At 31.9% G+C, this 16,420-nt stretch overlaps 1 protein-coding gene across 4 annotated transcripts in view; it reads right to left on the bottom strand.

The window, feature by feature from the left end:
- Nucleotides 1-7,559: 7,559 nt before the first annotated feature.
- LOC126881913 (actin-related protein 2) overlaps nt 7,560-16,420 on the bottom strand; it is a 53,784-nt gene continuing 44,923 nt past the window's right edge. For all 4 annotated transcript variants that reach the window (XM_050646643.1, XM_050646646.1, XM_050646644.1 and 1 more), the window contains one exon: nt 7,560-12,213. In XM_050646643.1, coding sequence (XP_050502600.1) covers nt 11,890-12,213 — 324 coding nt within the window. In that variant the 3' untranslated portion in view covers nt 7,560-11,889. The remainder of the gene's footprint in view (nt 12,214-16,420) is intronic.

Genomic DNA, 16,420 nt, shown 5'->3' with positions numbered 1-16,420 from the left:
ATAAAAAAGTGTCATTTAAATGAGATATTTGAAATTAAAAATCACACTCAATTTTCTCTTCTTTTTACCGCTGTAACTTATTAAAATACACATTATAGAAGTTTTCAGGGACTTTTAGCACTCGGTAATTATGTAATTTTTTATTCTGCTTTTAAATTTTTCAAAAATACTTACTAGTTTTCTTAGGATTCGAAAGAAATAAATGCATTTAAATAGCATTGTCCCGAAATTTTGCGCCTACCCTCTTAAAAACGAAATACAAAGTAAACTTTAAATACCAGTATTTGCTACAAATACTTATTAGTTACTATTTGGTACTTTTAAATTAAAATTTCAGAATAGCAGCCTTTTAGCCTTTTTATAATTAACTCGAGTTCTTCAATCAGAAATAATTAGACCAGCTTTGGAAATAACCGTTCGCAAGGCACTGATGTTCCAATGACACTAATTCGTTCTTGAGCTACTTGTGCATGATAATAAAAAATATATTTATTTTCTCTCCGCCATTTTAACGAATCTTCATTTCGCGGCAACCGATCGCATTCCCTAAATCTTTGCATTTCTATTATTGCCCTGCTTGTCGTAGTGCCTCGTGGCTGATCCTGCGATCCCATAATATCATCCGGATCTGCAGATGTTTTCTCATGTTCTAATAAAATTTGAGTCGTAAATCCTTTATCTTTTTGTTCCATTCCAAGTTTTTCTGCAATAAGAGCGATTCTATTTTCTGTGCTATTTCCGCATTTGTTGGATCCTTAAAAGGAATTAGTCGAAACCTTATTCTGCCAAGAAAAGTTGAAATCGACAGTTATCGACAGTTTAATAAAATACTCATACATTGTTGAACTAGTGTTTACGTACATATTTGTTATGCTTATAATAGCCTTAACAATTTCTTCTAGCTGAATAAATCTTTCCAACATATAAAATGTCGAATTACAACATGTGGAAACATCTTGCAGTAATTTGAGAGGATTCCCGTTTCCTGGATTTTTTCAAAATCTAAAAGTTTAGCAGCTGCTTGTAGAACTCTTTTTAAAGTGGCTAATGGTATTTTTTATTTTGGTTAAATTTTCAATGATTTTCTTATATCACTTTTGATAACAACATCTGAGGTAGAAGTTGAAACGTCAATAAAATCAATTTTTTAAGTTAAATTGTGGCTGATTTCCTCATCCTTTAAGCCATCGTTCACAATAAAGTTTATTTATTGTGTGTGCAAAGCATCCAAAATGTTTCATTTTCACATCATTTTGTACCACCTTTAACATTTTGTGCATTATAGGAAACAATAATGTATTAAAATTTTGTTTTGTACGTTCTCTAAGTTTGATAAGACAGCTTTATCTTACAAATATTGCATGATGCATAATTATCATCCACTTATATAAAAACGTTCCATAAACTACTAAATTTTTCTATTTTTGTTTGGCACTAATGGTATGGTATGCGTTCTAATAGCAAACCCAATTTTTTAATAGTGACCTAAACAAAATAATAATACGTGTAGAATTTTACGATGGTCCACATTGGTAACACTTTTTATTAGGAGTTTAATATACGAATATTTGGTTGCTCTGTTAAATCACAATTGAATCGGTCATTGCGAAAACAATCTAAGACCATATTTTGGGTAAAATGACGACGCTTTTCAACGCCATTAAATTTACATATAAATATATACATAAACATTTAAACTTGTTTTGCCTTTCAGAAAGATTCATTTATAACCCATAACCCATAATACTTATACAGAGAGCACGTAAAGGTTGGAATAAATTAATTTTCTCGAGAATGGACAATTTTGGAAAAAAATCCCGAAAGAGGTCAATTTTTATTTTTAAATTACGACTTTTTGTCATATATATCATACTAGTGACGTCACCCATCTGGGCGTGATGACGTCATCGATTATTTTTTTTAAATGGGAATAGGGATCGTGTGATAGCTCATTTGAAAGGTAATTTAATTCTCTATGCAGTAATATAAACATTTACATAATTATTTATATAGGGTGTCCAAAAGAAATTGTTTTGAATTAAATTTATTGACATAAAAAGAAGGATGAATGTAATTTATTTAGTTCAAAATACATTTTACTGTTCTCAGAAAACAGAAAAAATGTTTATTTGGAAAATAATCATTCCTTTTCGCTTAAATCAAATGTTCAAACTGTTAAGAGGAAGGTGGGTGGCGGCTTTAATATTGAGTTTATTCAAAAAACAATATTTATTTGTCAAATAAACATTATTTCCTGTTTTTCTGACAGCAGTAAAATGTATTTTAAGTTAAATATATTACACAAATTCTTCTTTTTGTCAATAAATTTACATAATTATAGATGACGTCATCACGTACAGATGGGTGACGTCACCAGTATGATACATATGTCAAAAAGTCGCAATTTGAAAATAAAAATTGACCTGTTTTGGGATTTTTTACCAAAATCGTCCATTCTCGAGAAAATGAATTTATTCCAACCTTTACGTGCTCACTTTTAAAAAATTGTATTATCTCGGAATATCCAACTATTAATGAAAATATTTTTACGTTTCCTTAAAAGTTTACACATTGTAACATGTATTGTTTGCATAATGACTGATTCAGTTACAGACAAAAATCACAATGAATAAAATATCACTATCGTAAATTAGCCCACCTCTAGACTCGTTCGGTTGATTTAAAACAGAATAAAATGGTAAATGTAGGCGGGCTTTTGCATTTACGTAGCTTAGTTCAGAATCCAGTAGTCGACTGAGGTATTGTACTTGTATAATATAATAATTATTTGAAAATATTTTGTTGGCCAACCGCCTAGAGCCGAAATACATGTATTGGCTATGATCCGTTTAAATATCGCTGGACCTGTACATATATAGATGTAAAATATTTAAATGGCTATTAAAAAATAACGGTTGAAGATAAAAAAGTGAAAATTTAGGATTGTATGTATCTTTTGCTTCTACATCATACAAAATTAAGAAAACACGGTTTGTCAAAAAATTAAAAAATATAGTGCGGTAGAATACACGTGTAAAATTTCATAAAAATCTGAGCCGTTCTCGAGTTATTAACGGTGTAACTAACATAACTCGACTTTCTTTTATATATATAGATATTGAATATATGTATATATTGAATATATGTTACTTATAAACTTCTTGGATCTGTGATTTAAATTACTGTATAGTTAGATTAAAATGTTATTTATAGAATGATAAATTTTACATATACATATTATGAATGTTTGTGTGAAATAAATTTTGGGGGTTCACGTGCACATGTGCACTTATGGAGAAACCGCCACTGGATATGTGGACTCCTCTGTAGTCCGGTTTTTGGAACTGTTTTGAGATTTTTTGGTGTATTTCGTTGTTTTTATGTTTTTCCTCTTTTTTTTTGGGTTTTAGAAAATTCTTGTTAGTTTTTTTAGAGATACTATGATAATACATAATATCTTCTTAAATTTAGAGGAAGCTGAAACCACCAACCAGTGACTTTGTAACAGACTTTGTCTCGTTATATCGTGTTATATCCTCCAAGTCGATGTTTTGATCGTAAGCATTTACTTCTATTAGTAGAGGATCCGATATAAGAACAACCTTCATCGATCTGTATAATGGGTAAAAATTATTTGATATGTAATTTAGTATGTTAAAAATTATAAAAAACAAGGGGTGTCCGATATAATTTTGTCCTGACTGTAATTAATTAATTCATAATCAAAAAATTATTTTTTTTATAAATTATACTAAATTTTTTTTTGGCCAGTGCAGATATTTTAAATTTTTTGGATCATTCGAAACAAAAAAGGTCTTTTGTAATATTTTTCTTATAAATGATCTGTTGATCGTTTTTGAGTTATAAATAATTCAATACAGAAAAAAATCTCAAAAACACAAGTAAAAAATAGTATTTTTGTAAACATCAAGTATGTACATAAATTTAAGTTTAACCATCTTCTTTCAGGCCCCTATAATAATGTTTGTCATGTTTTATTCAAAATATATTTTTTTACATTGTTAATGAGGAAGGTACCTTACGGGAAGACGGGCGATCGGGATGTATTAACAACTAAAAAATAAAGTTTTAAAATTAAATACGGCAAAATACTTATCAGGAACTGATAGAATAAGGTTTGAACTTGAATTTAGGTACTTAATTTAAAAAAGATATTTTTTACTTATATTTTTAAGCATTGGCAATCTAGGATATTGATTATGTTCAAAATAAGAGAGCTAAAAGGAACTACAACGTTAACGGGATTTTATTATCTCATATGGTTAACGGACCTCTAAATTTGAAAAAACCGCGGAGTACTACCATCTAAATGGGTGCGTTTTTGAGAAAGTGGTGAATTAGTCCCTAGGCACAGGGCGAATTAGGGTGAGTTCTATGCACTTTTTTTACAAACACGTCTACAGGAAAATTGTTCCAGGTTAAATTTGTTTTTTGTCCCATAAGTTTTTCCAGTGATACAGGTATAGGCATTGTTTCGGCGAAAAATAACGTCCATCCTTCCTCTTTAAAATGACATTTGGTAGAAGTCTCCACGATTTATAGTTTCCGAAATAGGATTTTTCAAAGTTCGGTGCTCACAGCATTTTTGGGCCATTTTCCCCATTACTTCGCAAACATTGTTCTGTGTTCTGTAACTTTTTTCTATGTATTTCTAGTTATATACCATGGTACATTTAGTAGAAAGAGAAGCCAATTACCTTTATAATGGTCTACTGTATAAGGTTGTACGACTATTTTTAAGCAAGTTCTGTTTTTTCAAGGTTTTATACTTTTAATGATTTTTGATATTTCTTATGATTATTTTTTAAAGTTCTCATTATGACTAGTGACACGTAGTGTTTTAAAGAGTTTCTGAGATATCTTAGTGTTACACTGACTTCCTTGCAATGAAGTGTATTTCTTAATAATAACGATGGAAAATATCCATCTCTATCTTTTCTGATGAAAAGTCTTCTCAGATTGTTACATTGTTGGAAAATGAAGCGAGCCAAAGGGATGTGGCAAGACAATTGAATGTTAGTCATTCAACTGTGCAGAGAACTTACCAACAATGCCTTGAGATCCGATCTCATCAACAGTGATCCGGTACTGGTGTCAAAAGGAAGACAACAGTCAGGGAAGACAGCTTTCTCAATATTGCTGCATTGTCGGACGCAAACTGCTTTACTTAATGCTCCAAAGCCATATTCAGCAAGCCCAAGGTCCAGTATTCAGAGTTTCTACTGATCGGCGAAGGTTAAAAGAACAAGGTTTGACAGCTCCCAATCCAGCAACGGGGACATTACTTACTGCAGCTCACGAAATACGTAGACTTGCATTTGCCCGTGAACACATCAATTGGACAATAGACGATTCGAAATACTGTTTATGAATGAGTTTAGAATATCAATTTATGGTAAAAATAGTCAACATAAAGTCTACAGAAGGGATGGAGAACGTTATACTTCGTACACTCGGTCACACCGGATTGCTTTTGGTGGTGGCTCAGTAATATTTTGGGCAGGGATTATTTTGGGACACACACGGATCTCGTCTTGATTGAGAGGGGCCCATTAACAGCACACAGATATATAACTGAGATGCTACGCCTAGTGTTTCTCGAGAATGAAAAATCAAAGAATATTCTCGATATGGAGAATTTTCTGAGAATGAACCCTATGACGCACTTAGGGATATTGTTGAAGATGAAATAGGGTATTAAAAATCATGAAATTTTGTACAATATTATGAGACTAAACCACAGTGTTCTTTATATATAAACAAAATACAAAAACAACAGAGAACACAAAATTTATTTGATAAAAAAATGAAAATTTCTTCTTAACAACAAATAATGCAAGTAATGGATGTGGAAGTTGTGGGATTTAATTTTTCACGAGTCGCCAGCTCAGTCATGGATTGGTCTACGTCTAAAGGGGCATTTAGACCGGCTAGTTTTTGAAGCAATATGTTGCCGAAAATATATATTTGCTATGTTTCTGGCACCATTACAGCCATCTAATGAAAATATCGCCGTTTTGCTGAGCCATGTGGCCGAAATCTTACTGGTATTTGAACACTATTGCAGTGCCTGATGCGTTGCCGATAAAGTCGAACTGCTGTGGAAAATTTTCCATGTTGCTCTGTATTTCTTCTTTATTTCCTGTACTCTGTTGAAATTTAATTTGGTTTTGTCAAGACATACAAAGAAAAGATGAATACGTGGTCAAATGAAATAAGGTTTATTAATGCAGTACATCCAGAGTTGTGGAACTTGGCATACTTCTGGAACTATGAGACAAATGGAAGAGTAGTGCATCCTGAATAAATACATTAAACTAAAATTTTTAGTATATATAAATAACAATTGCTAATCTTGTTGAGATTGGTATTGCGTTTCTCATGTTTGATCTTTCTTCTTTATTCTTGGCCCTATCACATTTATTAATAGTTCGAAATCACTTTTTGACATTCTTGTAAAATTCTTAAACAAATAATTGTCTAGCATTATTTCCATAATTACTCATTGTTTCGCGTTTACTTAGAAAAGCCATATCCACATTTTCCATTTTTCTTTTTTATGTATCGTCTTAGCACGATTAAGAACGCAACAACTACTGTCAAGAGAATATTCTCGAGAACGAGCCGAGAATATTCTCGTTCTCGAGAATCTTCTCTTAAGAATATTCTCTTCTTACATCACTAGCTACGCCATATGCTGGGTTTATTCGCAATGGTATTCTGCTAATGCACGATAATGCGAGACCACACACGGTAAGGATTTTAACACAATATTTTGAAGATAACGGTATTCCAAAAATGGACTGGCCTTCTCAAAGTCCAGATCTTAATCCTATTGAGTATGTATGGATCCAGCCGTCTCAAAAGGCGTGTAAGACGTCGTATACCTGCTCCAACAATTTTATGGGTGGCCCGTTTTCTCTGACACGCAGTTTATGTTGAGTGATTCAGTATTTATTTGGTATTTTTATTAAGAGCAAACAGTAGCGATCAACAGGTAGCAACAAACGCGTTCCAAGATTGCGGCTCTAATTTTGAATATTTTGTCAAGATATTTGGCACAAATATTCGTAATATAATAAAGAATGGCGGTACAGAGCCCAATTTCAGAAATATGTTAGTATTTGGAAATTACTCTATAACTAAATACAATATTGAAAAAAGGAGCCTATACCGCCATTAAGAAAGACAAAAAAATACACTTTCTTCAAATAAACTTTTTTATCCCGTGCCTAAATTTTGGGTCACATTGGAACTACTAAAAATCGATTTTTTTATAACAAGAAATCGGACGTCACTGACTTGGCAACATTTCGCGCCTATGTGTATAAAAATTATTGTTTTTGATAGTATAAACGTCACTCTGTCAGTGTCGAATTACCGACGCACTGTTGCCTCACTTTTGAAAGTTCGCAGAACTTTCGCAATATTGGCCGCGTTTGTTGCTACCTGATAATCGCTACTGTGTGCTCTTAAGGGTACATCAAGATCGCAAAAGAGATATTTTTTATTGCACTTTTTAATTAAAATATGACAACAATAAATAACTAAATTTATTTTATCGAAGTATATATAAAATTATTCTACAATTTTAATAAAATAAAATAAAATGCGCAATATTAAAAATAAGAAATATAATAAACAGTAGTCTTTACAAATGAAATAAATACTAACACTTCATTAAGATAACTATTGTACTATTTGACAGTAACTTTGGAGATATTTCATTTAATAATAAGTAGCAAAATGATTGACCGAGAATTTACATTTAGGTTCCAAGGAATCTTTTAAATCTAACAAAGAATAAAGCATCAATAAGAATGGGAAATTTGCTATACATCATTTAACTACGATTATATTTTCAGTATTATATCAGCACACGAGCTGAGCACTGCTTATTTCCTAACAAACTAATAAGACTAAATTAAAGCTCACAAGAAAATTTATGTTCATTGGGTGCGTTCAGGCGACCTCAGCGACTGACTTTAAGCAAAAAGCGGCTTAGTGGTTGTAACCAGCGGCTTAAATCCAGCAGAGAAAAACCGCCTGAACGTATTTGTCTAACATTTCATTTCATGTTTGACGTATCGACGAATCTAACCTCAATATTTAAATAAATACTTCTATAAATAAATATTCTAGTTCAGTACCAAACTGTACGTCCATTATTCCACTGTAAATCTATTTTTTAGATCAATCGAAATTGTTAATTCAAACTTTAAAACATTAAATAATAATGAGTTATAAACTCATTATTGCGTACTACGCATGCCCAAGCACCCGCTGAGTTTATCCAGCGGAAAACAAATACGCTTATATGTACTTTATTTCACGTCAAGAACGGAATGTTTGGATTATGCAGATCAGTGTTGCCAAAACTCCCAGGCACGTGTTGCTATTAGACTGCCGATATTCACTCCGTGCATGACTGACGCGACACCTAGCGTAGTGGCCTGAAATTTTTGGCGAACACAATTTGACGTTAAACATATGATACACATAATATGACGTATTTGACGTTAATGTAATATTTTTATTTACTATTTTTGATAAAATTTATTATACAAATAAGTTCAAGTGTCAAATAAACGTCAAATTAAAAAACGACATTTTGAAGTTCTCTGAAGAAAATATCAATTTAAGGGCTTTTCTTCACTTTTTCGTTATAGTTTAGTTGTCGGTGTTAACATTAATTAAGTGTACATCGAAAGCAATTAGGTAGTGTGAATTATTATTACCAGATTTTAACATTAGCTGGTTCTATTGAACTATTACTTTTGTGGTGTGTGTCTAACACAAAATGTTAATACATAGTTAATACATAATTTTGAATACTTTTAATCTGTGTAATATAATCTAGTTAAAAAATCACAATGCCCATTCTTATCGCACATAATTTTAAAAATAATGGAAATATATAATACAACATTTTTGGCTAATTTTAAGTAGAACTTTTCCTTGACCTAAATATTCTTAAGACACTGCAACAGTGTATTTCCTAAGAAACTGCATAACCACGTGATTTGACAGCTGACATCCGTATGTTTTTAGAAAGCTTTAGTGACAGTTTGATAACGATATTATACAGTTAACAAAAAAATTTGAGAACAAAGCCTAAGTGGTAGAGTGCAATTCGCCATTTGCCACTAAATTTGGTGCGAATAAACCACAATTTAATTAAAAATACGGTCTACTTTCGCCATTTTCGTTAAAAATATCCAAGTATTTAACCTTTTTTTAAAATCTACCATTGTATTAAATATATATACGCTCTGAGCTTCGCTGGTGGCGCTCCTAGCGGATTACTGGAATTATCTTTCACCGGTAATTTTTAAATTTATTATTTAATTGTTATCGCTTAACATTTACAACGCAAAAAATTAATTAAATTGTAATCGATTTTTTTAAGATTTTGCTAATAATTTTGACGTTCTATTGATAAAATATGAATTTCTTACTTCGGATACTTTCACAATTATCGTGTAGATGGCGCTAAGATTTTTAGATTAAATTATAATTACATATTACGGAACATTAAAAAAACTTAAATTCAGTATTTAAAACGTAAGTATATTTAAGGTAAAAATATATACCACAGCTTTGACCAACTAATATTTTTTATAATTAAAGTTTTTAATTTTAATTTTACATTAATCACTTTGACATTTATGTCAAATTTCCGGTAAACGTTTACAGACTTGCCACTACTGGCGCTCGAGAATTTGTAAATATCCCCTCTACGTACGAGCTCACAGCGGATACAGTAGTACTTAAGGGAATAAAAACTAGGAAAGTACTTCAGAGAATAAAAACTGGGAAAGTACTTCAGTTTATTGGTAACAAGACCAAAGCCATGATTTTAAGTAGACATATGCTATCCTAGATGAGTAAATGGTTATCTCTAATTATGCGTCACGTAAGAAGAGGTTTGTTTACACCCAGAAAACTTACACGTATGTACAGTAGAATAGTTATCAGGGTAATAATTCAGTACATGCAGAGTTGCATCTAGAAAAAAGTTATTACATGATATTTTATAATAATCCATCCGTGGTTTGGAATCCAAAATCCATAAAATATCGTGTAATAACTAGAATCGAATAAGCGTGGTACCAGAGCTAGACCGGTTACTGATAAATTGTACTTGGGTACAGAGTACTGGGTACTTTTCATATTTGAGAAACGAGTATAGAGTACCGAGTATATTGCTCAAAAAAAGTACTCAAAGTACAATTACCCGAATTTCTCGGGTACTTATTTCGAGTACATTTGAATATAGAACCCAAAAGAAGGTAAGAAGGCAATAATTATCTCTGCATCTCTAAACATATGTATTTATGAGTCATGAAAATATACAATAACGTACAATTCCAACTTAAATAAAAAAATTAGAATTTTAAAAATTGATCACTGATTAATACAGTAAAACCTGTCAGTAACGACCACTAAAAATGAAGGAACTATTGGCCGATATAGAAAGGTGGAGAGTATTTCCCGTTTTCGTAGTCCACAAATACATAAAAGATAATTGGAACTTTGTTTATTTTGTTAGTAAAAGCAAATATAATTCTATACAAAAACGGAAACTACTAAAATTACTTTAATATCCTAATATAAAACAAAACTAGGTAGGTACATACTATACTACGGAAAAAACAGATTGTTAAGCTTTTTTAAAGAATTTTTCAACTCAATTTTATTTTTTCATATCCTTTGATAATTTGAGTTTTTACATCATATTTTTCGGCCAACTTTTGTGAATTTAAATCATACTTATAAATAGTGTCAAACGTTTCTCTTTTACGACATTTTATTATTATAGGATTTTAAAAACCTTGTGACCACTAGATACAATAGGTCCTAATAAATAGTACTAAGAATTTCCATCAACAAATTAATAGACAAAATTATTTTAACAAAATTATTTTGGCCGACATTCACATTTAATTTCAATAAAATGGGCTTTAAAAATATGTGATTATTTGGCCGCGTTCGTATTATAAGGGTGGCCGTAAATAGCAGGTCATAAGTAAGGGAATATACATATAATTGGTTTGGGGAATTTGAAACCGACCGTAAGTACAGGTGGCCGGTAACACAGGTTTTACTGTAATCAGTATAACACCACCTACACTCAATGATTAATTTTATTGGCTTTTAAGATAACTAATTTTTCAAAGTTTCATCAGTTCTTCAGAGCATTTCTTCGAGGGCTATTAATTACTATGGCATAAGAGAATAGACGTTTGCTAGACTTTGCGAATGGACAGATACTGAAAACGACGTTTTGCGTGTTGCTATTAATAAGTTGTCCCACATGCAGCGGCACGTTTAGACTTACAAATAGTACTCGGAAAATGTACTCGTATAATAAACGCGGGTACCGGGTATTTTACCCATACGCGACGGGTACGAGTACCGAGTACTTTATTGAAAATGTACTCGAGTACTGAGTACCAAAAATGTACTTAGAGTACAAAATTCGGGTACTTGTACCCAGCTACTGCCCAGCTCTGCGTGGTACTCTGTGATCGAAAAATCGGTGAAGGGTTGAAAGGAAAGATATACAGGAGTGTGCTGAGTCCTGCGTTGGTGTACAGTGATGAATGAATGAATACCAAAACGACATTTTGTAAAGAATATTAAAAAAACTCAAATACTTCTTGATGATACATCATTGTAACTTGTCCGTTACCATATATGGGGTTACGAACTGTCGCGTTACGAGATGTCATGCAACCAACTTTTTAATACAGGCATCAAACTGACAGTTAAAAATCTATAAACATATTGATTATCAGCTGGTTCAAATCCATTATTTAGATCAACGAACGACAATTACCATTTTATTTACTCTTTTAACATCATTCATACCGCTCTGGCTCCCAATTTCTTTAATATCTTCAATCCTTGTTCTTCATATTCTTGTTTAGATAGCCAAAACGCATCTCTGTCTTTCATAACTTCGGCTAAAACGGCTCCGCCTATGAACACCATGTCTTTCCTTCTAGGAGGGTCTTCTATTCTAATTTTGAATTTGTTGAGCTTTTCAATGTCGTTTTTAAGTACCCGCTCTATATATAACTGTTTTATTTCTCGTTCTAATCTAGAAGGAAGCCCGGGATACATTGTGGAACCTCCCGACAGGACGATGTGCTTGTACAGTTCCGGTCGCATATCTATATCTGCAGCCTAAAAAAAATAATAAAAATATTATTATTTTCATAAAAAATAATCCCAGTATTCACAGATAAAAAATATTGTCTAATTTATTGTCGGCCTATATTTTTGGTTTCTGTAAAATGTTATTCATTTGTGCATTTAAGTATTTTGCAATTTATTTCAAATATTGTTCGTATTCTTTGTTTTGGGTGAATAAACGATAATGACAAAAAAAAATTTAAAGCACTCATGGGAGTGCCGACAGAAGTGAAAACTTCTTATTGTATATAAATTACGAGCTCAATGCCTTTCCCTATCCAAAAAGAAGTGGTATACCTATATTATATACGCTTTGCGTATGTTCTATGCTATACGTACGTTCGTCTTGTATGCACGTTCTATGTATACATACACATAATATTTATACGTACGAAATTTAGTTCGGCAAAGTGATGACGGTCGCAAACTCAATACTTTTTTCCTATCTAAAAAGTGCAAAACATCCCTAAAGTTTTCACTTTAAAAATTTATTTCGTCAAACAATAACGGTCGCTAATTTAATACTTTTTCCCCATCTAAAAAATGCACAACGTCCCTAAAGAAGTTTTCACTTCAAAAATTTATTTCGTCGAAGCAATAACGGTCGCTAATTCAATACTTCTTCCCCATCCAGAAAGTGCACAACGTCCCCCTAAGGAAGTTTTCATTTCAAAAATTTATTTCGCCGAAGCGATGACGGTCGCTAATTCAGTCCTTTTTCCCCATCTAAAAAGTGTATAACGTCCCTAAAAAAGTTTTAGCTTCAAAAATTTATTTCGTCGAAGCAATGACATAAAAAGAGAACAAAGTCCCTAAAGAAGTTTTCACAACAAAAATGTATTTCGTCGAAGCAATGACGGTCGCTAAATTAATACTTTTTTCCCGTCGAAAAAGTGCAAAACGTCCCTAAAAAAGTTTTCACTTCAAAAATTTATTTCGTCGAAGCACTAACGGTCGCTAATTCAATACTTCTTCCCCATCCAAAAAGTGCACAACGTCCCTAAGGAAGTTTTCATTTCAAAAATTTATTTCGCCGAAGCGATGACTGTCGCTAATTCAACACTTTTTCCCCATCTAAAAAGTGTATAACGTCCCTAAAAAAGTTTTAGCTTCAAAAAATTATTTCGTCGAAGCAATGACATAAAAAGGGCACAACGTCCCTAAAGAAGTCTTCACAACAAAAATTTATTTCGTCAAAGCAATGGCGGTCGCTAATTTAATACTTTTTTCCCGTCGAAAAAGTGCAAAACGTCACTAAAAAAGGTTTTCACTTCAAAAATTTATTTCGCCGAAGCGATGGCGCTAATTCAATTCTTGACGGTCGTTAGTTCAATACTTTTTCCCCATCTAAAAAGAGCATAACGTCCCTAAAGAAGTTTTGGGGTCGGGATGACGGTCGCTAATTTAATACTTTTCCCCATCTAAAACGGACACAACGTTTCTACAGAAGTTTTCACTTCAAAAATTTATTTCGCAGAAACAATGGCGGTCGCAAATTCAACACTTTTTCCCCATCTAAAAAATGCACAACGTCCATAAAAAAGTTTTCACTTGAAAAATTTATTTGGTCGAACCAATGACAGTCACTAATCTATACTTTTTCCTCATCTAAAAAGTGCACAACGTCCCTAAATAACTTTTTGCTTCAAAAATTTATTTCGCCGAAGCGATGACGGTCGATAATTCAATACTTTTTCCCCATCTAAAAAGTGCACAACGTCCCTAAAGAAGTTTTCACTTCAATAATATTAGTATTATTATACGTACATTATAATAATATACGTACAAAATTTATTTCGTCGAAGCGATGACGGTCGTGAAATCAATCTTTTTTCATCATTCCAAAATAGATTTTACATTTTTTTAAATTTAAATACTTCTATACAATTTATATAATACAAATATATGTACAAAATTTATTTCGCCGAAGAGATGAAGGTCGCGATGATTGTCACGAAATAAACCATTTTTCCCCACCCAAAAATAAGTTTTACATTTATTTTAAATTTCAATACTTTTATATAATTTATGTATACATACACATAATATAAATACGTACAAAATTTATTTCGCCGAAGAGATGACGATCGCGATGGCGGTCGCGCAATAAATCCTTTTTCCCCATCCTAAAATAGGTTTTACATTTATTTTAAATTTAAATACCTCTGCACAATTTATATATACATACACATAATATATAGCATAAGCGATGACGGTCGCAATGACAGTCGCCAATTCAGTGCTTTTTCAGTGCCTATCCAAAAATCGCACAACACCCCTAAAGATGACGATCGCGAATTCAATGCTTCTTCCCCTATCTAAAAATCGCACAACGTCCCTAAAGAAGTTTTCACTTCAATAATAATTTAGCACAATATGCTTTGATGCACAAAATAAAGACTCTTTTTTACTTGGAGGTTTTCCAAATGACATTTAGCACAGTTTAGTTTTAATAAGGAACTTGCACATTTTTGTTTTATTACATAATAATGTTCAGTTTCGTTTAAAAATAAGATTTCCAAAATTTCACGCCTTAAAATGTCATAATAACTTAGCAGTACAAATTTAAAATCTTCTATGTATTCAAATCATTTCAAACGATCTAAAAAGCGGGCGAACTCTTGTGACGTCATATCATCATATTTTGTATGACATTTCTAAATTTGTAAATTACATACAATTTTGTTTACTTTGGAGTCTAACACAGTTTTTGAAGAGATCGTATTGAATTGTGCGTGGTTTTACTATGGAAAATAAAAGAAAATACTATGAAAGTGTTGTTTAATACCATTCTGTTAAATTAAAACCATTGAAACCCCCAATAAAATATTTATTAGATTACCAGTCGATAAGAAACGGAGTTTAATAAAGTGGTTACAAAGGATATTAAAGACATTTTAGTTCATTCTCAAGGTCTTCATGGATGCGAAGTTAATTCTAATGTAAGTATCTGTTGTTTTAATGTAATATCTGTTGTCTGCTCGGCGAGTCACAAAGTTTCACAAAAAAATGAATATTTCGCGAAATGAACGTCAGATCGAAAAACTGCAAAATACACGTATTCAAAATTTTTGAAAAATCTATCGAATGGCATCAAATACAAATGGCAAAGGTGGGGTGGGGGGTTACTTTAAAATCTTAAATATGAGTCCCAATTTTTATTGCAGATTTGGATTCTTTACGTAGAAATAAGCAACTTTTATTCGAGACATTTTTTCGAATTATGTATAGATGGCGCTATAATCGGAAACAACGATTGTTGGAAATGGAAAATTAAATTAAAAAATGGAAAGGCTCCCACTTTATGGAAATCTTTATTTAACTTTTTTTGGTTTTAGGACCTACTCTTCACAACCCAATCGATCCCCATAACGCTCGAGTAACTGCAAATTTAGCATACTTTCCTCCCCTACTATTATTATATAATACCATATAATAAAATAATATGAAGGCTGATAATGTGATAATACAAGGTTAAGTTACCTTTTCTTAATAAAAAAAAAGATGAGAAGTGAATAGATTTTAATTTCATTAACCTCATATCATCTCAAATTACTTTTTTTCTGATATTCATATTCGCAAAACATTCGCACAAGTTTCGCGAATTTGAATGCGAATATGCAAAAATATTCGAATATTCCCGAATGCGAATACGAATATTCGTTACATCACTATAGAATAGAATATTGTTAAGATGCCCATTAGCACGCAGGCCGACCCTGACTCTCTAGTTAGACTTTTCTGGAGAGTCGAATCAAAGCACTCGAGTACCGGTTTTGACCTCTTCTGCATCGAAAAAAGACGCGAGGCATCTTGTATATTCAGTTCGATTTATTCTATTTTGTTCCACACCCTATCTTAAATATTGCAGAGCAAAGTCGGGAAGAACTTAAATAGAAGATCGACTTGTACACACTCATTCATTATTATGATGTGAAGTGCGCGTTTTATAATGTCGAAAATAAATTGTAAATAATAATTGTAGATATAAATACTTATGTTTTAGTATAAATAATGAATGTAATAAATTAAATTAAATACTAAGAAATTAAGTGTTTTAATTAAAAGTAAAGACTAAAGGCAAAGTTTTTCAATCCTAATAGCGGCATTAATAATATTGAAAAATATTAAAAATGTTACTAAAAGATTTTTAAATTGAAAACTTATTGGGCCATTTCCCTGGTGACACCTCCAAGGC

This window comes from Diabrotica virgifera, chromosome 3, assembly GCF_917563875.1.
Source record: "Diabrotica virgifera virgifera chromosome 3, PGI_DIABVI_V3a".
NCBI classification, from domain to species: Eukaryota; Metazoa; Arthropoda; class Insecta; order Coleoptera; family Chrysomelidae; genus Diabrotica; species Diabrotica virgifera.
Note: the sequence above shows the minus strand (reverse complement) of the source record. Positions and strands in the feature narration are given on the sequence as shown.